We start from the raw sequence: 21,190 nt of genomic DNA on the forward strand, positions 1-21,190 counted from the left end.
AATAAACTCTGCACATAATTTATCAAAAAAACCAAACACCTTTCAAATGTCAACTTGCATTTTACAGATGTCAGCACAACCTCTCCTAGTCGCATTATAGCCACATGACCTTTGACTTAAGAATGGCTGATCATCCAGAGAAAGCATCATGCTTGGTGTGTAGCTTCTTGAATGATGTTATAGTTGCCCCCATCCAGGCAAGTGGAGGGTATCCATCACATTCCTAACTTGTGCATTTTAGATGGTGGAAACTTAAAAGGGAGTCAGGAGGGAGCCACATGTCACAGAACACTCAGGCCCAGATTTTCATCCCCGGTCGGGTGCACAGAGCCAGGAGATTGCCCGGCGAACCTGACCTTTAAAAACGTCTGCCCACTGGTGGTATTTTCACTCAAGTGGGGGAAAAGGGATGGGCTGAAATAGGAGTCAGGGTGGGTGATCCCAGAACAGATAACAGATGCGCAGACTGCCTGGTGCGGAGATGGGCTGGGTGCAAGGCCTGCCTTTGTGCCCCATCCCTGTGTTTAAATAAATGTAATAATAAAACAAAAGAAAAATCCCTCAAGCCCTCACATCACCTCAAACACTCCTTATGCTCATCCATGTCAACCTATGCCATTCCATACCAATCTATTCAACCCCATTGCCCCATACACCCTTTGCCAACTTAGTGCCATTGCCCCCTATCTCCTTGCCAACTTAATGCCCCCACCCACCACCCTTTGCCCTTACCCCCTCCATGCCAGCTCACCTAGTATCTATAGACAGCTCCTGGACAGGCCTGACACTTCCTGGACAGCTCTTTAACAGGTCCTTGAGAGCCAGACAGCTCTTTTGCAGTTCCTTCACAGATGAACTATTCCTTGACAGATGGATAGCTGTTTTACAGTGCCTTAGCATAGGGGTATCCTGGCTATCCAAACAAATTCACCAAGGTCAGACCATCTCTTACCTATTCTAATCTGCAAACTCCGGATTCCACTCCTGTTCTTTCAAAATCCATCAGTGGAGGCAGCTGGTGATTTAAATGGCCAACTGCCTCCGGAAATCACTTATGCCCGAACCTGGCCTGACTCCACTCTTGCCCCTACGAAGATGGGAAATAGCAGGTTCGGGGACGTCCCGGTTTTAGCCACAATGGAGAGCCTCTCGGCCCTGGTGAAAATCCAGTCCTCAGTCTCTGACCTGCTATAGAAACATTCATTCATTCATGTGGCTGTTCCAGTTGAATTTCTGGTCAATGGTGACCAGGCATGTCTTTTGAACTCATGAACTGAATGATCACAGGGATGGGAATGTTCATGGAGTTTCGTCCTCTCATTAATTGCACACCATCACCTTAATTGTTTATGGCTGGATGCAGCAGGGCTTTGACTTAATCCATTGGGTGTGGAATGATTTTTTTAAAAATATATTCATTTTATGGGATTTAGGCATCACTGGCTCGGCCATCTCTTATAAATGTGCATGCAGATTTTGTGTCATGGCTTCAGTAGGTTGATACTTCATTTTCCAATATGTCTAGTGCTGCTCCTTGCATTCTCTTCTACACTCTCTTTGAATCAGGATTGGTCATCTGGTTTAATGGTGATAGAGGAGCAAGGGATATGCTAAGCCATGAGGCTTCAGATTCTGCTGATGAATGCTGTATATTGAACTATTAGACCTGTTCTTAATCATCTCATTTCACATGGTATCAGGTAACACAATGGAAGGCCTCTACATTATAGTGTACTCTCTCTGCAAAATCTGCTCTCTGTAGACTGCTAGCAAGCTACTGTATAAAAGCTAGAAATTTTCAGAATGATAATGAGGGAAAAAATAAGCAGAAAGGAACACTGACCAACCCTTCCAATGGAAAATAAAAATGCATCTCTTCCCACTTCATTAAATGAGAAACGTATTTGACAGAAATCATTGACTTAGAGCTTTCCTCTTTTCTCCTCACTCGAGATATCAATTATGCATGTAATTGTCCTGGTGCTTTCTTGCATGAATATTTCAAGTCTTCTTCATCAATAACAGGTGAAAATATTACATATGATTATTGAAGAAACAAACTTAACTATTCAGTTGAATTGTGCATTCATGGAATCCTTTCAAACCTTACCTTTAAACAGTTCTTTAATATCTGTCTCATAAAATGGAAGTTCTGCAAGCTCCTCAGAGGTGGTAAAGCAGACTTGAAAGAATTCAGCTAAAACAGCAAAAAGTCTTGGTTCAACTGTGTAACAGAACATTGTCTTCAACAGCAATTTCCCACTTCAATAAAGATACATCAACAGCATCAGTAATTTCAAATACACTTTCTCGACAGCAGGATACAAATAAGAGAAGCAACTGACATTCCTTTAAAAAGCAACTGGACGTTTATCTGGCAATGCTATGAGCCAGTGTTCAATATGTACGGGCAGGAACTGTAGCACTGGGAATAGGAGAAACAAAGAAAATTGAGAGTCTTAACCCTGGGCACATTGCCATGGAATAATCAAGGCTGTTGTTTCAATGGCAACCCAGCCTAACCTACGGAACTGGCCACTGAAAGTTCTTGGAGAGGAAGTCTGCAAATGAAGAAGCTCTTGAATTAATGAAAGGATCAGTGAGTCAAAGTTTGACTGAAAAATAGAGTTTCTGCCTTTCTGAACTAGTATAAAAGGTTATGAATGGGAGTTCCACCCTGATGGGCTTCAGCGAGCTACACAATTTGCTTCCTGATGCATGTAACTGAAGCAAAGAATTAAAATTTTAAATTCCCCTTTCTTATTTTGTTCAAAGCCTGCTGTTGTCAGCTCACATCTTTCTATAATTATCACTGATCTTCAGTACTGCTTGCCTTTAATGCATTGGCTCTCAACATTAATTTTACAGGATCAGGGATCACAAGATATCCCCATTCCACAGAAAAATTTACACTAAACATAATCACAGCAAATATACAAGTTACCCAATAAATACAACCAATATACACCAAACGGTACAAATTTAAAAGCAGGAAGTCTTACAGGTTGAGATATCGAAACATTCACAACACATAAACATTGATAAGTGTGAGGACAAGTTGGCAAAGTTCTTTTCATTAAAAAAAGCTTATATAATCCTGGGTTTCATAAGCAGAGCCTAGGCACAAAAATAAAGGCAGTGCTAAACCTTTAAAAGTCATTGGTTAGGCCGTAGTTAGAACGTTGTGTCCAGGTTTGGGTCTTACACTTTCAGAAATCAAGGCTTCAAGAGAGGATGCAGAAAAGAACCATTAAAAAGGGTCAAGAGGTTAAAATTGAGAGAAGTTAAAATAGACTGTTTTCATTGGACAGAGACAGTTAAGAGAGATGTTCAAAAAATAATATCTTTGATAAGGTAAATAGAAGGTGGGGGAAAGAGAAACCACTTCTACTGGTCAATAATCAGGGAGTATATATTTTAAAACAATTCCAAAAAGTACAAAGGGTGAGTTTAGAGGATAGTGTTTACTACACAGGGCAGAGAAAATATGGAATGTCTCACCAGAAATATTTGTATCTACAGAATCCATAGTGGTTTTAAAAAGTAGTAAATAAATAGTTGGGAAAAAGAAGCACGTCGATACGGAAAAAAGGAATAATTGGATAGCAGAATCACCACAGCCTTGGTAGGTAGAATGGATTCCTTCTATGCTGCAGAATTTCTGAAAGTACAACAGAATTCACGCTTTGAATTTTCTCAGCAACATCTAGAAAGTATCCAAGATTTTTCTCAGGGATGAGGCATGACGGAGTACAGTTTCAGAATGAACAGGCTTCCACCCAATGGCAGAAATGTCAATTCTCCAACAAGTTCCGCGTGTGGGTCTAAAAAAAATTGCCTCAATTCACAAATACACGTGAATGTTTCACCCTGCCTCTAATGCTTCAGATTAGACACTTTTAGCGTCCATCCAGCTCGCTCTCTCCTATTTCGATGGTCACATCTACTATATTTGAATTGGGTTGGAGCCAAATTTTGACATATTTGCCTGTAATATCTTCAGTAAAATAAATATTTATCAAAAACGTCATTTGTATAACACCACCATACACATAGCAATGATTGAACCACGGACTGTTGAGCTTCGAAGCTGTATTCCTGAATCTCAGCACCTTAGAAGCATCAATTCAAAACTACGATAAGCCTTGTTAGACATTGATACTTCGTGGGTTTAAATAGGTTTCTATTTCGTCACGTTAGTGGATGTGACTTTAATTTGATCAACACTGTTTCATCTTCTATGCAAAAGCCTTGCTCCAGTTTCTTCATGACGTTGGAATTTGGAATTATCACTTTCGATACGAAAGGATTGCGAGTTAACAGCTTTTTCTTGTCCTATTGTTCCTTGCTACCTTGAGAATAAGAACAAATCTGCATTCTTGGTGCAGAATCTCGCTCTGAGCCAGGGCCGTTCTTGTGCTCCTGGTCTTGAAATGTAGATACGTAAGTGAAATGCTAGCAATTGTAGTTATGACCTTCACCTAACCACATTATTCGTATATTGGGTTGAAGACCTGTTCTATGGTCGGGATTAGAATGATCCACATCCAGTTCTCTGGCCTGTATGGTCTATTTTAATTGAGCTAATTAGCCAGGAACTTGGCAACTAGACAGAAATCACAAGGACGCCATTAATATAATAATTTAACCGAGGTCCAATGAAGAAGCGTTAGGTAAACTAAGGAACTTGTAGTTTATTAAGCAATGATTGCCCTGCGCTGCTCACTAGTCCCAGAAGGCCTTGCTGGATGTTGTATGGTACTTTTCTGTAATTATCCAAGTGTGTCTAACTACCGAGGAACAGAGACAAACAGCTGGAGTGACTCTCCCCAGATGTCTTATGAATTCTGGTGGCTGCTTTGGCCAAGTCCAGGAGTAGAACTATACGAAGATCTTCCCAGTCGTCTCCCCATCTCAAACTGGGTCTGGAGCGTAGGACTGAAATAACGGTGACAAGTGTTGAGGAGTAGATACCTTAAATAGGAGAATAGAGGCTGCAACTTCTCACACTCCATTGAGTTGTGAAGTTGTCTTTTTCCAGGTCACAGAAATCACATGTAGCCTGAAAATCAATGAGATGGCTCGATATGTTAGATGCTATTGTTCCGTGAAACATTCTCCACCCCAGGCTGCTACTAGTACATGGAAGAATTTCTGAGTACAGAATCTTCCATTGGGAGCCTCCAGCTTGACGGACAGAAAGGTGGTGCACCAAAGAGTGGTCAGACGGGAGGGGAGGGGCGGGGGAGTGTGCAGGTTTAACAGATACAGGAAGTTCAGATTGGAAGTACATAGAATAATTTCCGAGAAACATCTCTAGTTGTAAGGTGGAAGTAAACGAGGGAACTTTGGTGTCTTATGTCAGTAAGAAATTTTGTCTGAACAAAGGTACAATTGGATGGAATCGCTCGACATGCTTGAACCTTCTCCCTACTTCCGCTAAGTGGGTTAAGCAGTAAAACTTTAAGCACAATATGTTGACAGGGTGAGATAAGTAAGATATGAAGAAAAACAGAAAATGCTGGAAAAATTCAGGTTTAACAGCAGCTGTGGAGAAAGAGTTAACGAGTCCTTAAATTTGAACAGGCTGTTGTGGAACATAATTGCTAGACCTGTTGGGCTGAATGGTCTGTGTCTCAGCTGTAAATTCTATAAACATAATCAACCCAACTACTTAAAAACTATATCATAAATACATTCTACTTTCAACTAATTCCTTTAATTGAGAAATATAATGCGTATGTGTACAAATTCCAACATTAAATATGTTAAAACACCTTTTACGGTGTGTTTTTAAACAAGGGCTAATAACTAAGAGTAAACTAGGAGACGATATCGGGGTTGATGGTGAAGGTCAGAAGATTCCTGTAATGGAGAAAATGTAATTAGAACTTGTGTAAACAGTCTTGTGACAGTTGTCTGGGGTTGAAAACTGGGAACGGGGATTGAAAGGGGAAGGAATAGTTGAACTTTGAAAAAGAAATGGATCGAGGGTCAGGGCTGTTAAAGTGGAACAGGTTTCCCTCTGAGCAAGGCGGTCAATAATAATGGTAAAAGGGAAAGTGGGCACGCTGCCCACCCCCAGGCCAGATACTAGTCAGGGAGACAAAAACAAAAATAGCTGGAAAAACTCAGCAGGTCTAACAGCATTTGCGGAGAGGAATACATTTAACGTTTCGAGTCATAATGACTCTTCACCAGAACTGGACTTTGGGCCAGTTAGGGAGGACCAGCCGCGTAAGCGTGACTCAAATCACGTGTACACAGCCGCAAGCCGAAGCCGACATGGTTAAAAACCTGCAGCGCGCGCGGGGCAAGCTGGCTAGCTCGGAAATGGTCTGATCCGCCACTTGGAGACGGAGACAAGGGACTGATCATCCCTCTTGCGCTGTTCTCGGACAAGGCTCCCGATAATCAGAACTAGTAACGATTGTAAGTATAAGAATTTGCTAGTGAGCCAATAAAGTTCAACGTGATTTTATTCAAACTTGCCTACTGTGGTTGAGTGGGATTGGACTTTGGGCCATTGCTATCAACAGTAAACCTACGAACCTGGGAGGCTACAGTCACAAGGGAAGGACAACCTCATTTATTGTTTTCGTAACCCAAACTTTAGTAACCAGTTTCACCTCTGAAACGACACTATTAATTTAATGCTATTTAAAGAAAACACATTTTTCCCCCCATGGCCTTAGTTTCACTTTAACCGTTTGAGATTTTCTTTTTCCAACTTCATTGGATTTTTGTTTCTTTTTGGACAGAACTGTATTTGACAAACCAAATCAAAAACTAGCGCAAGAAGTTCCCAACTGCTACTTCACTGGACTAATTACCACTTTGTCTTTTTCTTTGTACAAATGATTGCAAATATTAATGATGGACCATCTCTGGTTTCCAGTAATGAATAAAATTACAAAAAAACTTTCTATTATTGTCTATCTCACTTTCAACTCTGTGGAAGTATTCTGTGCTTCCAGCCACCTTCCTCTTCAACTGCTGCACCAACAGCAACACTTGATTCTCCACAGGTTGCAGTCAGTGGGGTGCATTATTATCTGTTTCCATGGAGCAGGAGTTTATTACTAAATGGCTGTCAATAATTATTACATGTTGCATTTGGTGAGCAATATAAACTAAAAGAGAATGGTTCTATTCCTTCACATCTTTCCTAAAAAAAAGGTACTGTCTTCTATTTTGTAACACACTCTTCATAGGAGAGTTCATCTACATGCTCTATATCTCAAACATACAAGCAATCTTCATTATATAAAGGGAGAATCTGAGTCAAAGTACAATTTTATCACAATATAGAGGTTGTAATATATATATATATCAACTTATAATCCAGGTATTTAATTTTTGTCATCGTTTCTGGGGTTGCATATGTAGCAGATTCCCCTCCATACAAAGAGTTTACTATTGGCCAGTGTCTTTTTAAAATTGTAAATGAAGTACAAACACTTTCTTTTGCATTTCTCAAATTTGCTTGATTAGGTATCTTCTCTTCTGTCTGCTCTTTAAGGTCTTTCTTTAAAGTAATACCTTTCACAAACATCTCTGTGATATCAACGTGTGTGTAACATGTCAACACAGCATCAGAGATGGTATGGTTGAAAATGTTTTTACAAAGGAAGTAATTCCCTCCATCCCCCACCGGGATGGTCTAATGGCTCTCTGCTTCTTCCTCGAACAGAGGCCCAAACAATCCCCATCCATCACTACTCTCCTCCATCTGGCTGAACTTGTTCTCATGCTAAACAATTTCTCCTTAAACGCCTCTCACTTCCTCCAAATAAAAGGTGTGGCTATGGGTACCCGCATGGGCCTCAGCTATGCCTGTCTCTTAATGGGGTATGTGGAACATTCCTTGTTCCAGTCCTACTCCAGCCCCCTCCCACAACTCTTTCTCCGGTATATCGATGATTACTTCGGTGCTGCTTCATGCTCTCGTCTGGACCTGAAAAAATTTATTAATTTTGCTTCCAATTTCCACCCCTCCATCATTTTCACATGGTCCATCTCTGACACTTCCCTTCCTTGACCTCTCTGTCTCAATTTCTGGTGATAGACTGTCCACCAATATCCATTACAAGCCTACTGACTACAGCTCCTCACACCCCGCTTCCTGTAAGGACTCCATCCCATTCTCCCAGTTCTTTCGCCTCCGTCGCGTTTGTTCTGATGATACTTTCAAAAACAGTTCCTCTGAATATCTTCCTTCTTCCTTAACCTAGGTTTTCCACCCACAGTGGTTGACAGGGCCCTCAACCATGTCCGGCCCATGTCCCACGCTCACACCTTCCTCTCCCTCCCAGAAACATGATGGGGCCCCCTTGTCCTCACGTATCACCCCACCAGCCTCCGCATTCAAAGGATCATCCTCCACCATTTCCACCAATTCCAGCATGATGCCACCACCAAACTCATCTTACCTTCACCACCACCCCCCCCCCCCCACCCCCGGCAGCATTCCGCAGGGATCGTTCCCTCTGGGACACCCTGGTCCACTCCCCCTACACCTCAACCCCCTCCCATGGCACCTTCCCATGCAACCGCAGAAGGTGCAACACCTGCCCCTTTACTTCCCTTCTCCTCACCGTCCAAGGGCCCAAACACTCCTTTCAAGTGAAGCAGCATTTCACTTACACTTCCCTCAATTTAGTCTACTGCATTCATTGCTCCCAATGCGGTTTCCTCTACATTGGAGAGACCAAACGCAGACTGGGTGACTGCTTTGCAAAACACCTTCGGTCTGTCCGCAAGCATTACCCAGGCCTCCCTGTCACTTGCCATTTCAACACTCCACCCTGCTCTCATGCCCACATGTCCATCCTTGGCCTGCTGCATTGTTCCAGTGAAGCTCAACGCAAACTGGAGGAACAGCACCTCATCTTCCGACTAGGCAGTTTACAGCCTTCCGGACTGAATATTGAGTTCAACAATTTTAGATCATGAACTCTTTCCTCCATCCCCACTCCCTTTCCATTCCCCCACCCCCACCTTTTTTTCCAATAATTTATATAGATTTTTCTTTTCCCACCTATTTCCATTATTTTTAAATGTATTTCCATCCATTGTTTTATCTCTACCTTTTAGCCTTTTTCGATTCCTTCACCCCACCCCACCCCCACTAGGGTTATCTGTACCTTGCTCGTCCTGCTTTCTACCCTTAATTAGCACATTCCTTAGATAATATCACCACCTTCAACACCTGTTTGTCCTTTTGTCTATGACATCTTTTGGTTAACTCCACCTATCATTGGCCCTCTATCCAGCTCTACTTGTCCCATCCCCCCATAAACCAGCTTATTTTTCACCTCTCTTCTATTTTTACTTAGCTTTGTTGAACAGTCATACGGACTTGAAATGTTAACTGTGTTCCTCTCCACAGATGCTGCCAGACCTCCTGAGTTTTTCCAGGTATTTTTATTTTTGTTTTGGATTTCCAGCATCCGCAGCTTTTATTTTATTATAGTAATTGTAGTGTGTTGGATGTAAAGGCTTAATTTAGTGTAGTACAGGTTTCTCCAGAGCTTTGTTGTGGTGGCAAAACAAACACCCTGTCTAACTTTTACTTCATGGCTAGATTCATTAACTTCCTTCAGTACCCTCATTCTCCATTACTCAACAGTTCAGTCACTGCTCCTGAATTTCTGCTTTTTCCATCCAATGGAACATTGCTGCTGCTGCTTGTAACTACTCCTACCTGTCTGCTATCATGGTATGTCACACTCGTCTGTCTTGCACCAACTTCACACATCCACTGTAGCTCTTCTGCAGCTGCTCTGTGATGCCCATCATCCAACTGCCCTTAGGTTGGCCCCTCTTTCTCCTGCCCTTCACTTTTCCCTCTAGAAGTTTTTCAGCTCTGATCAAATGGCTGAAATAGTGACATTTTCTTTTCTGGCTGTCACCTTTCAGTGTTCCTTTTGTTCTTGCAATTTCAAGCACCTCTTCGTATATAGACTATAAGACCAATGGAATTTTTAACATTTATCTTAGTATACACATTTTGAAGCCCTCTATTTTCTTCCATAAATCTTTATTTCTTGTCTAGGTTTCGTAAGCATACAGGAAAGTGGATAGAATGTAGCATCTTATGAGTTTTTCCTTATTACAAGCTTGAGTTTTCTTGTTAATACATCCTTCACCTTCAATAAATTACTTTTGACTATCTCTATCTTTCTTCTAATTTCAACATCAAATCTATCATCTTCTATTATCATTTATCCTGAATAGACAAACTTATCTTCTTGTTCCAGTGTGACTTCAATCCACGTCAATCTTCACTCTAGTTTCTTTTAATGTATTCCTTCTAACTAACATTGTTTTTTGTCTTTTTGCTGCTCGTATTCAATCCATATTCTAACCTTCTGGATTTTACTTGTTCTATGATATTTTGTAGGGCCTTTTCTGTTTCTGCAGGTAATGCTGTGTTGTCATTGATAAACTGCAAGTTTATCTTCTTGCCTCCAATTTTTACACCAGGCGTATACCTAATTCTGTGAATATATTTTCTGTGTACAGATTGAATAATTTTGACAACAGTATTTGTTATGCTTCTCTCTTCACTTGAAACATGTTTGATTGTCCATCTTCTAGTCTAATACTCACTAGTTGGCCCCAATCTCGGCTCTAGATAAATCTCATATCTTTACTGTCAATGTCACATTTCAGCAACATGTCTATTAGCTTTTGGTGATAAACACGATCAAATGCTTTTTCATAATCTATGAAGCGTATGTAAATGTTCTAGTTTACTTCTAAATATTTATCAAAGATTGTTCTTAGGTTAAATATTCCCTTTCTTGTTCCTATTCCAGGACTAAATTCAGACTCTGTTTCCCCAACTTCTGCTTCAAATGTGTTATTTCTTTCTATTATGATTTTCAAGATCATTTTAATGAATTGACTCATTAAACTTATAGTTCTAAATTGATTGCATTCCATTGCTTTAGGTTTCTTAGGTAACTTAATGAATGTCTCAAGTCACTTAGAATACATCCTTTGGTACATATTTAATCACAAATTTCTGGTATCACTTCTAATTCTGTTTCTCCAAGGTCTTTTTATATGTTTTGTTGTTACTCCTATGCCTGGAGCTTTCCCTGTACTTATCAGTTTCAAAGCATTCTTTACCTCTGATGTCATAATATTTGGTCCTTTATTTGCCTGTATTTCTTGAGGAGTCCATCAATTTGCATCATCATACAATTCGCATATATTCTGACAATCTTTTTGCTACTCCACCCCCTTCAAAAAACATTTTACCACCTACTATCTGTTGTTATCCCTTTCTCACTATCCATCAAAGATTTCACTTTCTGGTGCATAACTCTCTTTGTGATTTCTTTTCAGCTCCAGTATTTCATCTCACATCTCATTATACCAGTTCTCTTCAGCCTGCCTATATGCATTCTTTATTTTCTTTCCAATTTCATCATACTTAGGTTTGTTTCTTTTCTTTCCTCTTTCTATCATCAATGCTAGTATCTCATCTGTCATCCCCTCCTTGTCTCTCTTTTCTGTTTTGGTTATGCTTCCTCAGCATGTTGTATACTCTCATGTTTTTCCATCTACTTTCTATTTCTGGCCCTGAGACCTCTGCTGGTTCTGTTTCCTCAGTCCCGAGACATTCATACTTGTTTTTTATCTTAAGAATGAATGCCTCTCTGTTCTCGTCCTACAAAGGATCAAGGTTTAAATGGTCACACACCCTTTTATTTTTTGATATTTTCAGTTTCAAATCAATTTTTTGATGGAACAAGGTAAATCTTATAACCTCAATAATTTTAAGCAAAGTTTGGAAACAAATTAACCACTACCATTTCTCATGTTTGATAGCTTCACTTGTCCTATATTTATGAACATCTCTAAGTCTCCTTATCTCTGCTGGTCTCGAATGGAATTTATCTACGCCATTGTCAGGCTGTTTCCAAGGAACCTGATCACTCTTCCATGCTAAACAATTATTTTCTCCTTGATGCAGTTCTTTAACAAGCCCAAGTCTGTTCAAGTACAGATCCTATATCTGGTGAGGCAGAGGCACACTGCGTGTCCGCATTTTAAATTACATTCTTATCATTTTCGTAGGCTGCAGCAGATAGTTGCCCTCCCAGCTATAGTGTGAGGGTGAGTAGGGAGGATTAGTGGCAAGGCACAATCCTGGTGAAGCTATACTCCTTTTGACAATGTGAGCTGAAGAGGTGACCCTGGAAGTCTGCCTTCAGCTCAATGACAGGTAAATGTTTTTAATCATTTTAAATGTTTTCTTTGTCCTAGCTCTAATTCTGGCTACCCCTGGCTCCACATCTCCACAGTGGGACAAGAGCAGCAGATACATGGGAACACCACCACCTGGAAGTTCCCTCCAAGCCCATACACCATCCTGACTTGGAAATATATCACTGTTCCTTCACTGTCGTTGGGTCAAAATCCTGGAACTCCCTCCCCAGCAGCACTGTGGGTGTACCTTCACCACATGGAACTGCAGCGGTTCAAGAAGGCAGCTCACCACCACCTTCTCAAGGGCAATTGAGGATGGGCAATAAATGTTGGCCTAGCCAGCGATGCTCACATTCCACGAATGAACAAAAAAAAGTATTGAATCAAGAGTTATTACACTGTCACTTACTTTAACACATAGCCACAATGTTATCGCCCCCATGATGAAAAAGCGTTAAATGAGAGGTGGATCATTTAATTAGCATATTTAAATCAGATTCCTGCATGCATTTGGGAGTCCAGTTTAAAATTTACTGCTACTGCATGGGTTTTCCAGGTATCAAGAAACTCAGCAGTGAAACTGAGGTGGGAGCTGCTGGTTCCACAAGGTAAGTGACCCTTTCAGCACTCCTTGTGGGTCAGGAGAAGCCCCTCAAGGAAGCCTTTGGTTTCCCACAGCCCCATTCACAGGCCAACCTCTCCTGGGCCCTCAAATCAAGGGCCTCTCTCCCTTCCCGATTGCTAGGAATTGTTCCCAAGGGCTTCCAGCTGTGGCCTGCTGCTATTGTTGACCTGTCTGTTGACCAGGCTAACCAGTGGGCCAGCTATTGGGCTGGAACAAGAGTTTAGAAATTGTTAATGTAGCCCTACTTTTAAAATTGGCAGAATCACTGCATCCCTGGCTTTGCCAGATCCTTCTATGGTCTCACCCATACCCTGCCCGTAAAAACTGAGACCATTCTTTCCTAGGACTTCAAAATGGTGGAACGCCTTACACTTCTCAGCCTTCATTTCTTCCTACATGTTGTCTTGCATCACCACTTCTTGATTCGTTTTGTCAACCTTGGTATTATCTGCAAATACCCTGTTTTAACTTCTGGTTAAGAGCACAGCAAAGCAAGCTAAGTGCTTGGCTGGGAGCCACAGCAGGCAGGCTCAGCCAGGCCTTGTAACGTGCTGCTAACAGAGTTCCCCATCAAAAAGATTGGGAAAATGGCAGAAAGTGGGTGCCCAGCAATTAAAATTGAGGCGAAGGAAACACAGGGTAATAGTCCCCCACATGAAATAAGAGCTATAGAAAAACCTAAGATGAGAGTGCGTGGCCCAAGATTCCCTGTGAGGCCTGCAGGAGCTGCTCTTTGCTCAAAAGGAAACTTGTTCAAAATTTTTCAAAAGTTCAAAGCACTCTTCTGGCTTGGGCTGCTGTTCCAAGAATGTTTGGCCTGGAGGTTGTTGCAGCAAACCTTTAAGTGGGTATGGTTATGATTTCTGTATATACATCACCAGAGGGGAACTGATACAATGTATCATGTGATTCAGACAGTGGTTCCCTCAGAACAAACTAAGACTAATTCAGATGTGTAGAAGTTTTCCAACTGTATAATACTGCTACCAACTTCTCAAATCCATAATAAATGAACCTACGTATTTTTGCATTAACCAATCCCTGGTGCGTGATTCAAAAACAGAAAATGCTGGGAAAACTCAGAAGGCCTAACAGCACCTGTGGAGAGAAAGACAGAGTTAACGTTTCGAGTCTGTATGACTTTACGGACTCGAAACATTAACTCTGTCTTTCTCTCCACACATGCTGTTAGGCCTGCTGAGTTTTTCCAGCATTTTCTGTTTTGTTCCAGATTTCCAGATCTGCAGTATTTTGCTTTTACCTTATGCGTGACTGGTGCCTTGATGCTTATCTACTAAGTAAGCACAAGGAGAGGTAAAGCACAACAAACATCACTGCTACCCTACTCAGACCTGGAGTTGAAATAATAGACCACAACTGCAATCAGAGCTCAATCTATATATTTAAAGGGGACCCTGCTAGGGTCGGGTGTCCTTATCATCTGTAATTAAAAGCAGTTAGTCAGAAGTGGATGGATGGGGAGGGAGTGGGTAAATCACCAACTGTGTTTTAACTGCCTTACCCACTCAATGCCCCCCCAGTGAGTGGAGTTAAAATCCACCCCTATCAGTTTCTCAATTCAAAACACCTTGGCCTGGATTTTCTGGTCAGCAGTGAATCATGCCTCTGACTGCATTTATAAGTGCACTGTTACATTTTACATCAATTGCAGCTGGAATTTTCTCTCCCAGCTGCTGGACGGAGCAATTGGCAAAGGGATTCAGTGACAAAGCCATGTCCCCTGACATTGGAGGAAGGATTTTACTTTTGTCATTGAAGGAAGGTACGGATTGAGGTCCAGCAGTGTTCTGGTGGACACTTTTATATGTTTTAAGTCATTTAAACTCATCTAAACATTTTCAATAGGTTTGCTTTCAGATGGTTTTCTTTATTCTACGTTTAGTTCAAGTGGTCCCCACCCATGGTCTTCCCTGACATCGGTGGATGGTGGAGCCGGGAATGTGAGGGGAGGTGAGGGTGAGCAGAGCTCAGCATATAAGGGTGGCGGGGAGAAGAGCTGGGGTGGGGGTGCTCGATTGTCCTGCATTTTTACTGATTTAAAGGGCTGCTGTCCTGGAGCAGACATCATGCCTCCTAGGAGCAGTCCTAAAGAAATCCATGTAAATAACAATGAAAGTACTGGGCTGACAGCCCATGTTTACGTGTTGATAGGCCAGCGATGTTTGGCCAATTGCAAGTTTTGGGTTCCAAAGCAACTGAGCTCCCCAGAACATGCATTGTTGCTGTGGCCCTCAATAGTGGCAAATAGCTAATGCGATCATGAGATCTTGGTCATTAAACTTATCTTCTCTATACATTCAATAATACATTTGAACATGTAAAATGAACTTGAACTTGTCCCCCATTAGTGTTTCCCAATGTTGCATGCGGGCTGGTTGCTCCTCATTTTTCATGATCTTGGCAGGCTTTACACATCAACATTTCCTCTACAGACTAATGCCATGTCCACAAACTTGAGGAAAGCAATAAGCACAATTCAAAAATAAAACTGTAAAATTTTTCCCCAGCAGGAGTCATTCACAGAGTAAAAAGAAAATCAACTCCTTAGCCTTGTATTGCAAACTTGTGCCAACATGGCCCATTGAAAAAAATAATCATCCTTCCTCTGCTGATGTATCACCTTTCAAGGTAACTGAACTAACAAGCAGTAATATATTTTGAGGAACAGGACGTATATTTAGGACTAAGTGATAAATGATTAACCTGGTTTTATTTTAGCAAGCATAGACATTACCTTTAGCCTGCACAAAACTGTCCAAGATTTCTAACTCTGTAATGTCATCTAAATATTTCTTTAAATTGCAAGTAAAGTTAACAGCTAATATTATCACTTTTTGTAACAGTTTAGTGAACCTGAATTACTTCAAATTTCTCACACACTTTCATGGTGGCTCCGCTGATTAAATAAATAGCATTTCAGCTATCTGTATTACCTGTATAGCAATATCCCTGCTTGCCAGGCTTCAGCTGAAGGTCACCAATGATAATACTATTAGGAGATTGCAGGCTCATTTCTGATCTACCATCCTAGCTGCAAATATGTTGCTTCAGTGCAGAAAAATCTGAATGACCAGTACAATTCGGGGGGGAAATATCTGTTAATTCCATTACTTGATTTGAAAGGATACCAATTCGAACATTTCCTATGTTAACATACATTGTATATTCATCATGAGTATTTAATTAGGTCCTCCTCTTGTGAACTGAGTGTAGCATGCTGACCCTTAATTAGACATGGCGCTGAAAGCCCATTTACACGGGAGCTCAAATTCAATCCATGACTATTGATTTCAGCTGAATCCTGTCTTCTCAGCAGTTAGCTGTGTATTGTCCCTGAAGCTGCACCTGCATTGTGTGATGTCAAATTGCTGTCTGATATATGCATGTGCCTACTAGAAGGAAAAAGGCCAGATGAGTTTCAATTTATTTCAGTTCACTGTTTTTGAACCATTAATGGGACATACAGTTTCACTCTGCCATAAGAGCTTATATTCTATATATTTACAAAGGACTGAATTGGCAATCATAAAGTATGGACAACAGAACTAGTAGGATGGTAAGAACAAAATTATAATTGAATTGCGAATAAGAATACAGGAACATACAACACCTAGTGTATTGGGGCAGCAGGCATCATCTATCATCAGATAAATAGGGACGAGGAAGGTCATTTAACCTTTCTTTACTTAACAGTTGTGAGAAATAGTCCTCCCATCACGCTATCTCATTATTTTTCTTCCGCTCTCTTCCAGCTAATCAGCTAATTATTTGTGAAATAAAAACACAAAATGTTCACATAAAGTGGACCTACCAGCATTTGCTCGTAACTATAAATTGCAAACTTTATAATGTTGATCCCTGTACCTGAGTCTGCTTGTTTGATGGACCCAAAAACTGAATCTTGGGGAACACAATGCAAGCCACCTCCCTGTCTGAAAAACGCCCATCCACCACTATCCTCTGCTTCCTGTCACTGAGCATATTTAGTGTTCATACCACCACTTTCTCCTTCATTACGTAAGCTTCCATTCTTATGATTCCCCATGAAGACCAACAAACCAAAAGATCTGAATTTACTGAACGACCCCAATGAGAAAACCAGTGGACAAGATTTCACTTTTTACTACTTTGACTTTAACGACCAAGCCAATATTTACATAAACATGAATTAACACACATTGTTGTCATTATAAACTATAAATTACACATTAAAGAGCAGATGCAACAACGATAGATCTCAGGGATTTACTGGAAGTCCACCTAACGTAAGGCACTGATTTCAGCCGCAAAGTCCTTCAAAGCTCTTAACTTCCTTGGGTAGAAAAATGGCTCTTTTTCTTTGTGGATTAAGTCACCAATCCTCATCCAACAGCAGCTCCCAATCCAAATTCCACAGACGCAGTCTTTACCAAAATGGCACACATCTGTAGAACCTCCTTGACTCTGTTCACGACAGTCTTAATGATGTGGATCCACCAGCACCTTTATTCAAACCCTCAATAGTAGCCCTGTGAACTGTATGGTTGATTTTGGTCAATCAGTTCAGTTAAATATAACTGAAGTTGCAGCCATAACCTTATTTTACCCTACCCCTGTTCCCAGATCCAGCCTTTGTGTTCACTTTTTTTAAAACTGCGCCACAATCTCCTCTCAAAACTGGTCGCATGGGCCTCATTTTCGCACCGCTGGTCATGGAGTGGCTGGTTTCAGCATCCTTTCAGAGGTTGGGCTAATGTTTTGTCTGTTCTAGATTGTAGGTTGAGCCATCCCTGGTTATATCCATCATTTGGTTCACTTGTGCGAAGCTGGCAGTCTGTTTTCTGCATTTTTCAGTCCGGCTAATTCTTGCCTTTGAAAACTTAATTCTGTTCCCTATTGACCAGCTGCCGCTCACTGTCCCCCTCGCTGTTTCCTCATTGACAGCATCACCCTGACACTGCACAAAATGGACCCAGCCCTAGCCCACTGTACAGTCACACCATTTTCTTAATAAGCCTCCTATGAGGCACATTGTTAAATGATTTCCAAAAATCCATATATACAACATCTACTGCAACATCTTAATCAACTTACTCTGTGATCTGCAATGAATTCAATAAAGTCAGTCAGATACAATTTACTTTTAACATAACTTTGCTGGTATTCCATGGTTGACCCATGCTTCTCTGAATTAAAGTTTATTTCATCCCTGAAAATGGTTTCTAATAACCTCCCCACCATCAATGTTAGGCTGACTTGCCTAGAGTCTCCTGGTTTATCCCTCTTCCCTTTTCTGAATTGTGGTATAATATTAGAAACCCTTCGGACTTATGGCACTCCTCCCATTTCCAATAACGATTGAAAGATTGTGACCAATGCTTCTGTCAATTCTACCTTTGTTTCTTTCAGCAATCTAGGATGCATTCCATCTGGACCAGGTGACTTAGCAACTTCCAGTAACATAATCTTTTTAGTGCGTCTTTTCTATCTATTATCCTGTACATAGCTTCCTTCTCATCTTGTGGTACAACCTTCACATCATCCACATACTTTGCAAATGCAGAATTTGTCACATCATTTGCTTCTACATGAAGATTTTCCTTTGGGCCTGTAATTAACCCAACTTTTTCCCCAGCAAATCACTTACACTTTATATGGTTATAGAATGCTTTTAGGGATCAATTAAAGGCTGCTTACTAATTTTTTCTTGTGACCTCGCTTTCCTACCTGTTCTCTCCATAATCTTCCTGGTTATTAACTGAATCTTACTCCTGCAAACCTCCTTTTCCTGTTTTAACTTTTGTTTCCTTTCTCATCCAGGACACTTTAGCTTTGGATGTGCTATCTTTCTCCTTCAAAGGAAATGCCTGTATTATAAGTGTATCTGGCATAGCAAAGGTTAATGTGGGACTTGGAAGCAGTACCGCCCATAGTGTGATGTAAAGAGACACATGACCTGTGACTAGAGTCAGTTGTGAACTGAACAGAGACCTGTGAAGAAGCAAATGTGGAGATAACTTGTAGCTTGGGCTATACCCTGAATACATGTACATATATGTTATCAATAAACACTTAATGTTCAACCATACAAAACTTGGAGCCTCTTTGTGAACATAAGACCATAAGAAATAGGAACAGGAGTAGACCATTCGGCCCCATAAGCCTGCTCTGCCATTCAATAAGATCATGGCTGATCTTGTGTTTCGATTTCCACATTCCCATCTAACCCCAATAACATTTGATTCCCTTGTGTAACAAGAATCTATCTACCTCAGCCTTAAAAATATTCAATGAACTCTTCACCTTCTGAGGCAGAGTTCCAGAATTGCACAACCCTCAGAGAAAAAGATTCTCCTCATCTCTGACCTAAAATGGTGATCCCTAATTTTAAAACAGCGCCCCCTAGTTCTGAACTCACCCACAAAAGGAAACATCCTTTCAATGTCCACCTTGTCAAGGCCATTGAGGATCTTGTATACTTCAATCATATCACCCCTTATTCTTCTATATTCCAGTGGAAACAAGCCCAGTCTGTCCAACTTTTCCTCATAAGGCAACCCATTCATTCCAGGTATCAATTTAGTAAACCTCATTTGAACCGCCTCCAATGCATTTACATCCTTCCTTAAATAAGGAGACGAAAACTGCACACACTATTTGAGGTGCAGTCTCACCAATGCCCTGTATAACTGAAGCATAACATCCTTACTTTTATGTTCAATCCCTCTCATAATAAATGGTAACATTCCATTAGCCTTCTTAACTTGTTGTACCTGCACACTAACTTTTTGTGACTCGTACTAGAACACCTAGATCCCTCTGTATCTCAGAATTATGCAGCTATTCTCCATTTAAGTAATACTCTGCTTTTTTGTTCTTCCTGCCAAAGTGAACATGTTCACATTTTCCTGCATTAAACTCCATTTGCCAGATCTTTGCCCACTCACTCAACATATCTATATCCATCTGCAACCTCATGTCCTCTCCACAACGTACTTACCTACCTGTCTTTGTGTCATCTACAAATCTAGCTACTCTGTCTTCAATCCCCTCATCTAAGTCATTGATGTAAATCATAAAAAGCTAAGGCCCCAGTACAGACCCCTGTGGGACTCCACTCGTCACATCCTGCCAATCCAAAAAAGACCTATTTATGCATACCCTCTGCTTACTGCCAGTCAGCCAATCTTCTATCCGTGCTAATATGTTACCCCCTATGCCATGCACTTTTATTTTCCGTAATAATCTTTGTCATGGCATCTTATCAAATGCCTTCTGGAAATCCAAGTACAGGACGTCTACAGGCTCCCCTTTATCCACTGCACATGTTACTCTTTCAAAAAACTCCAATAATTTGGTTAAACATGATTTTCCTTTCACTAAACCATGCTACCTCTTCTCAATTGAGCTCTAAGTGCTCAGCTACAGCCTCCTTAATGATCGATTCTAATAACTTCCTCACGACAGACTTCAAGCTAACTGGCCTATGGTTTTCTGTTTTCTGCCTCCCTCCCTTCTTGAATAGAGGGATTGTATTTGCTACTTTCCAATCTGATGGAACCTTTCCCGAATCTAGTGAATTTTGGAAAATTAACACCATTCATTCCAGGTATCAATCTAGTAAACCTCATTTGAACCTCCTCCAATGCATTTACATCTTTCCTTAAATAAGGAGACCAAAACTGCACACAGTGTTCGAGGTGCAGTCTCACCAATGCCCTGTATAACTGAATAATGACTACCTCATTAGGCACCTCTTTTAAGGCCCTGGGATGATATCTACTGAACATACAACATCCAGCAATGTCTAGTTTGTGTCTGAGCTATGTTTTCCTTAAATGCCCTCCCTTGCTCTGTTATTGTTTTATCCTATAATCACCTTTTTCAATATATTCTGCTAGGTCACTTAAATCATTGAAATTAGCTCTTCCCAGTTGAGTGTTTTTATCTTTGATATTTTCTGATCTCTTAAATTAAATTACGTTTTTCTTACTGTTAGTTAGATAATCTCCTACTTAATTTCCCAGAACCAGATCCAACACTGCTTCGTCTCTAAAGGACTGGAGGCATATTGTTTGAGAAAGTCCTCCCATGCGCATATCAGAAAGTCTTCTCCTGCCCTACCCTTGGCATTATGTTTTTCCCAGACTACATTAGGGTAGTTAAAATCTCCTATTACAACTGTAGTTTTGGTGCATGCTTTTTGAAATTTGCTGACAAATTTGCTCATCTATCTCTTGCTCACTGTTTGGAGCTGTAATTTTAAAAAAAATCCCAACAATATAACAAATCTCCCTCTGCTCCTCAACTCAAGCCAAATCGATTCAGTCCTAGAATCAC

General features: G+C 40.8%; 1 protein-coding gene across 1 annotated transcript in view; it reads right to left on the minus strand.

Annotated features, from left to right (window-relative positions):
• The window catches only part of LOC121278801 (A-kinase anchor protein 7-like), a 184,790-nt gene that overhangs the window by 146,750 nt on the left and 16,850 nt on the right, over window positions 1-21,190 (minus strand). The window contains exon 2 of the mRNA XM_041189254.1: window positions 2,111-2,197. Coding sequence (XP_041045188.1) covers window positions 2,111-2,197 — 87 coding nt within the window. The remainder of the gene's footprint in view (window positions 1-2,110; window positions 2,198-21,190) is intronic.

The sequence above is a fragment of the Carcharodon carcharias genome, chromosome 6 (assembly GCF_017639515.1).
Source record: "Carcharodon carcharias isolate sCarCar2 chromosome 6, sCarCar2.pri, whole genome shotgun sequence".
NCBI classification, from domain to species: Eukaryota; Metazoa; Chordata; class Chondrichthyes; order Lamniformes; family Lamnidae; genus Carcharodon; species Carcharodon carcharias.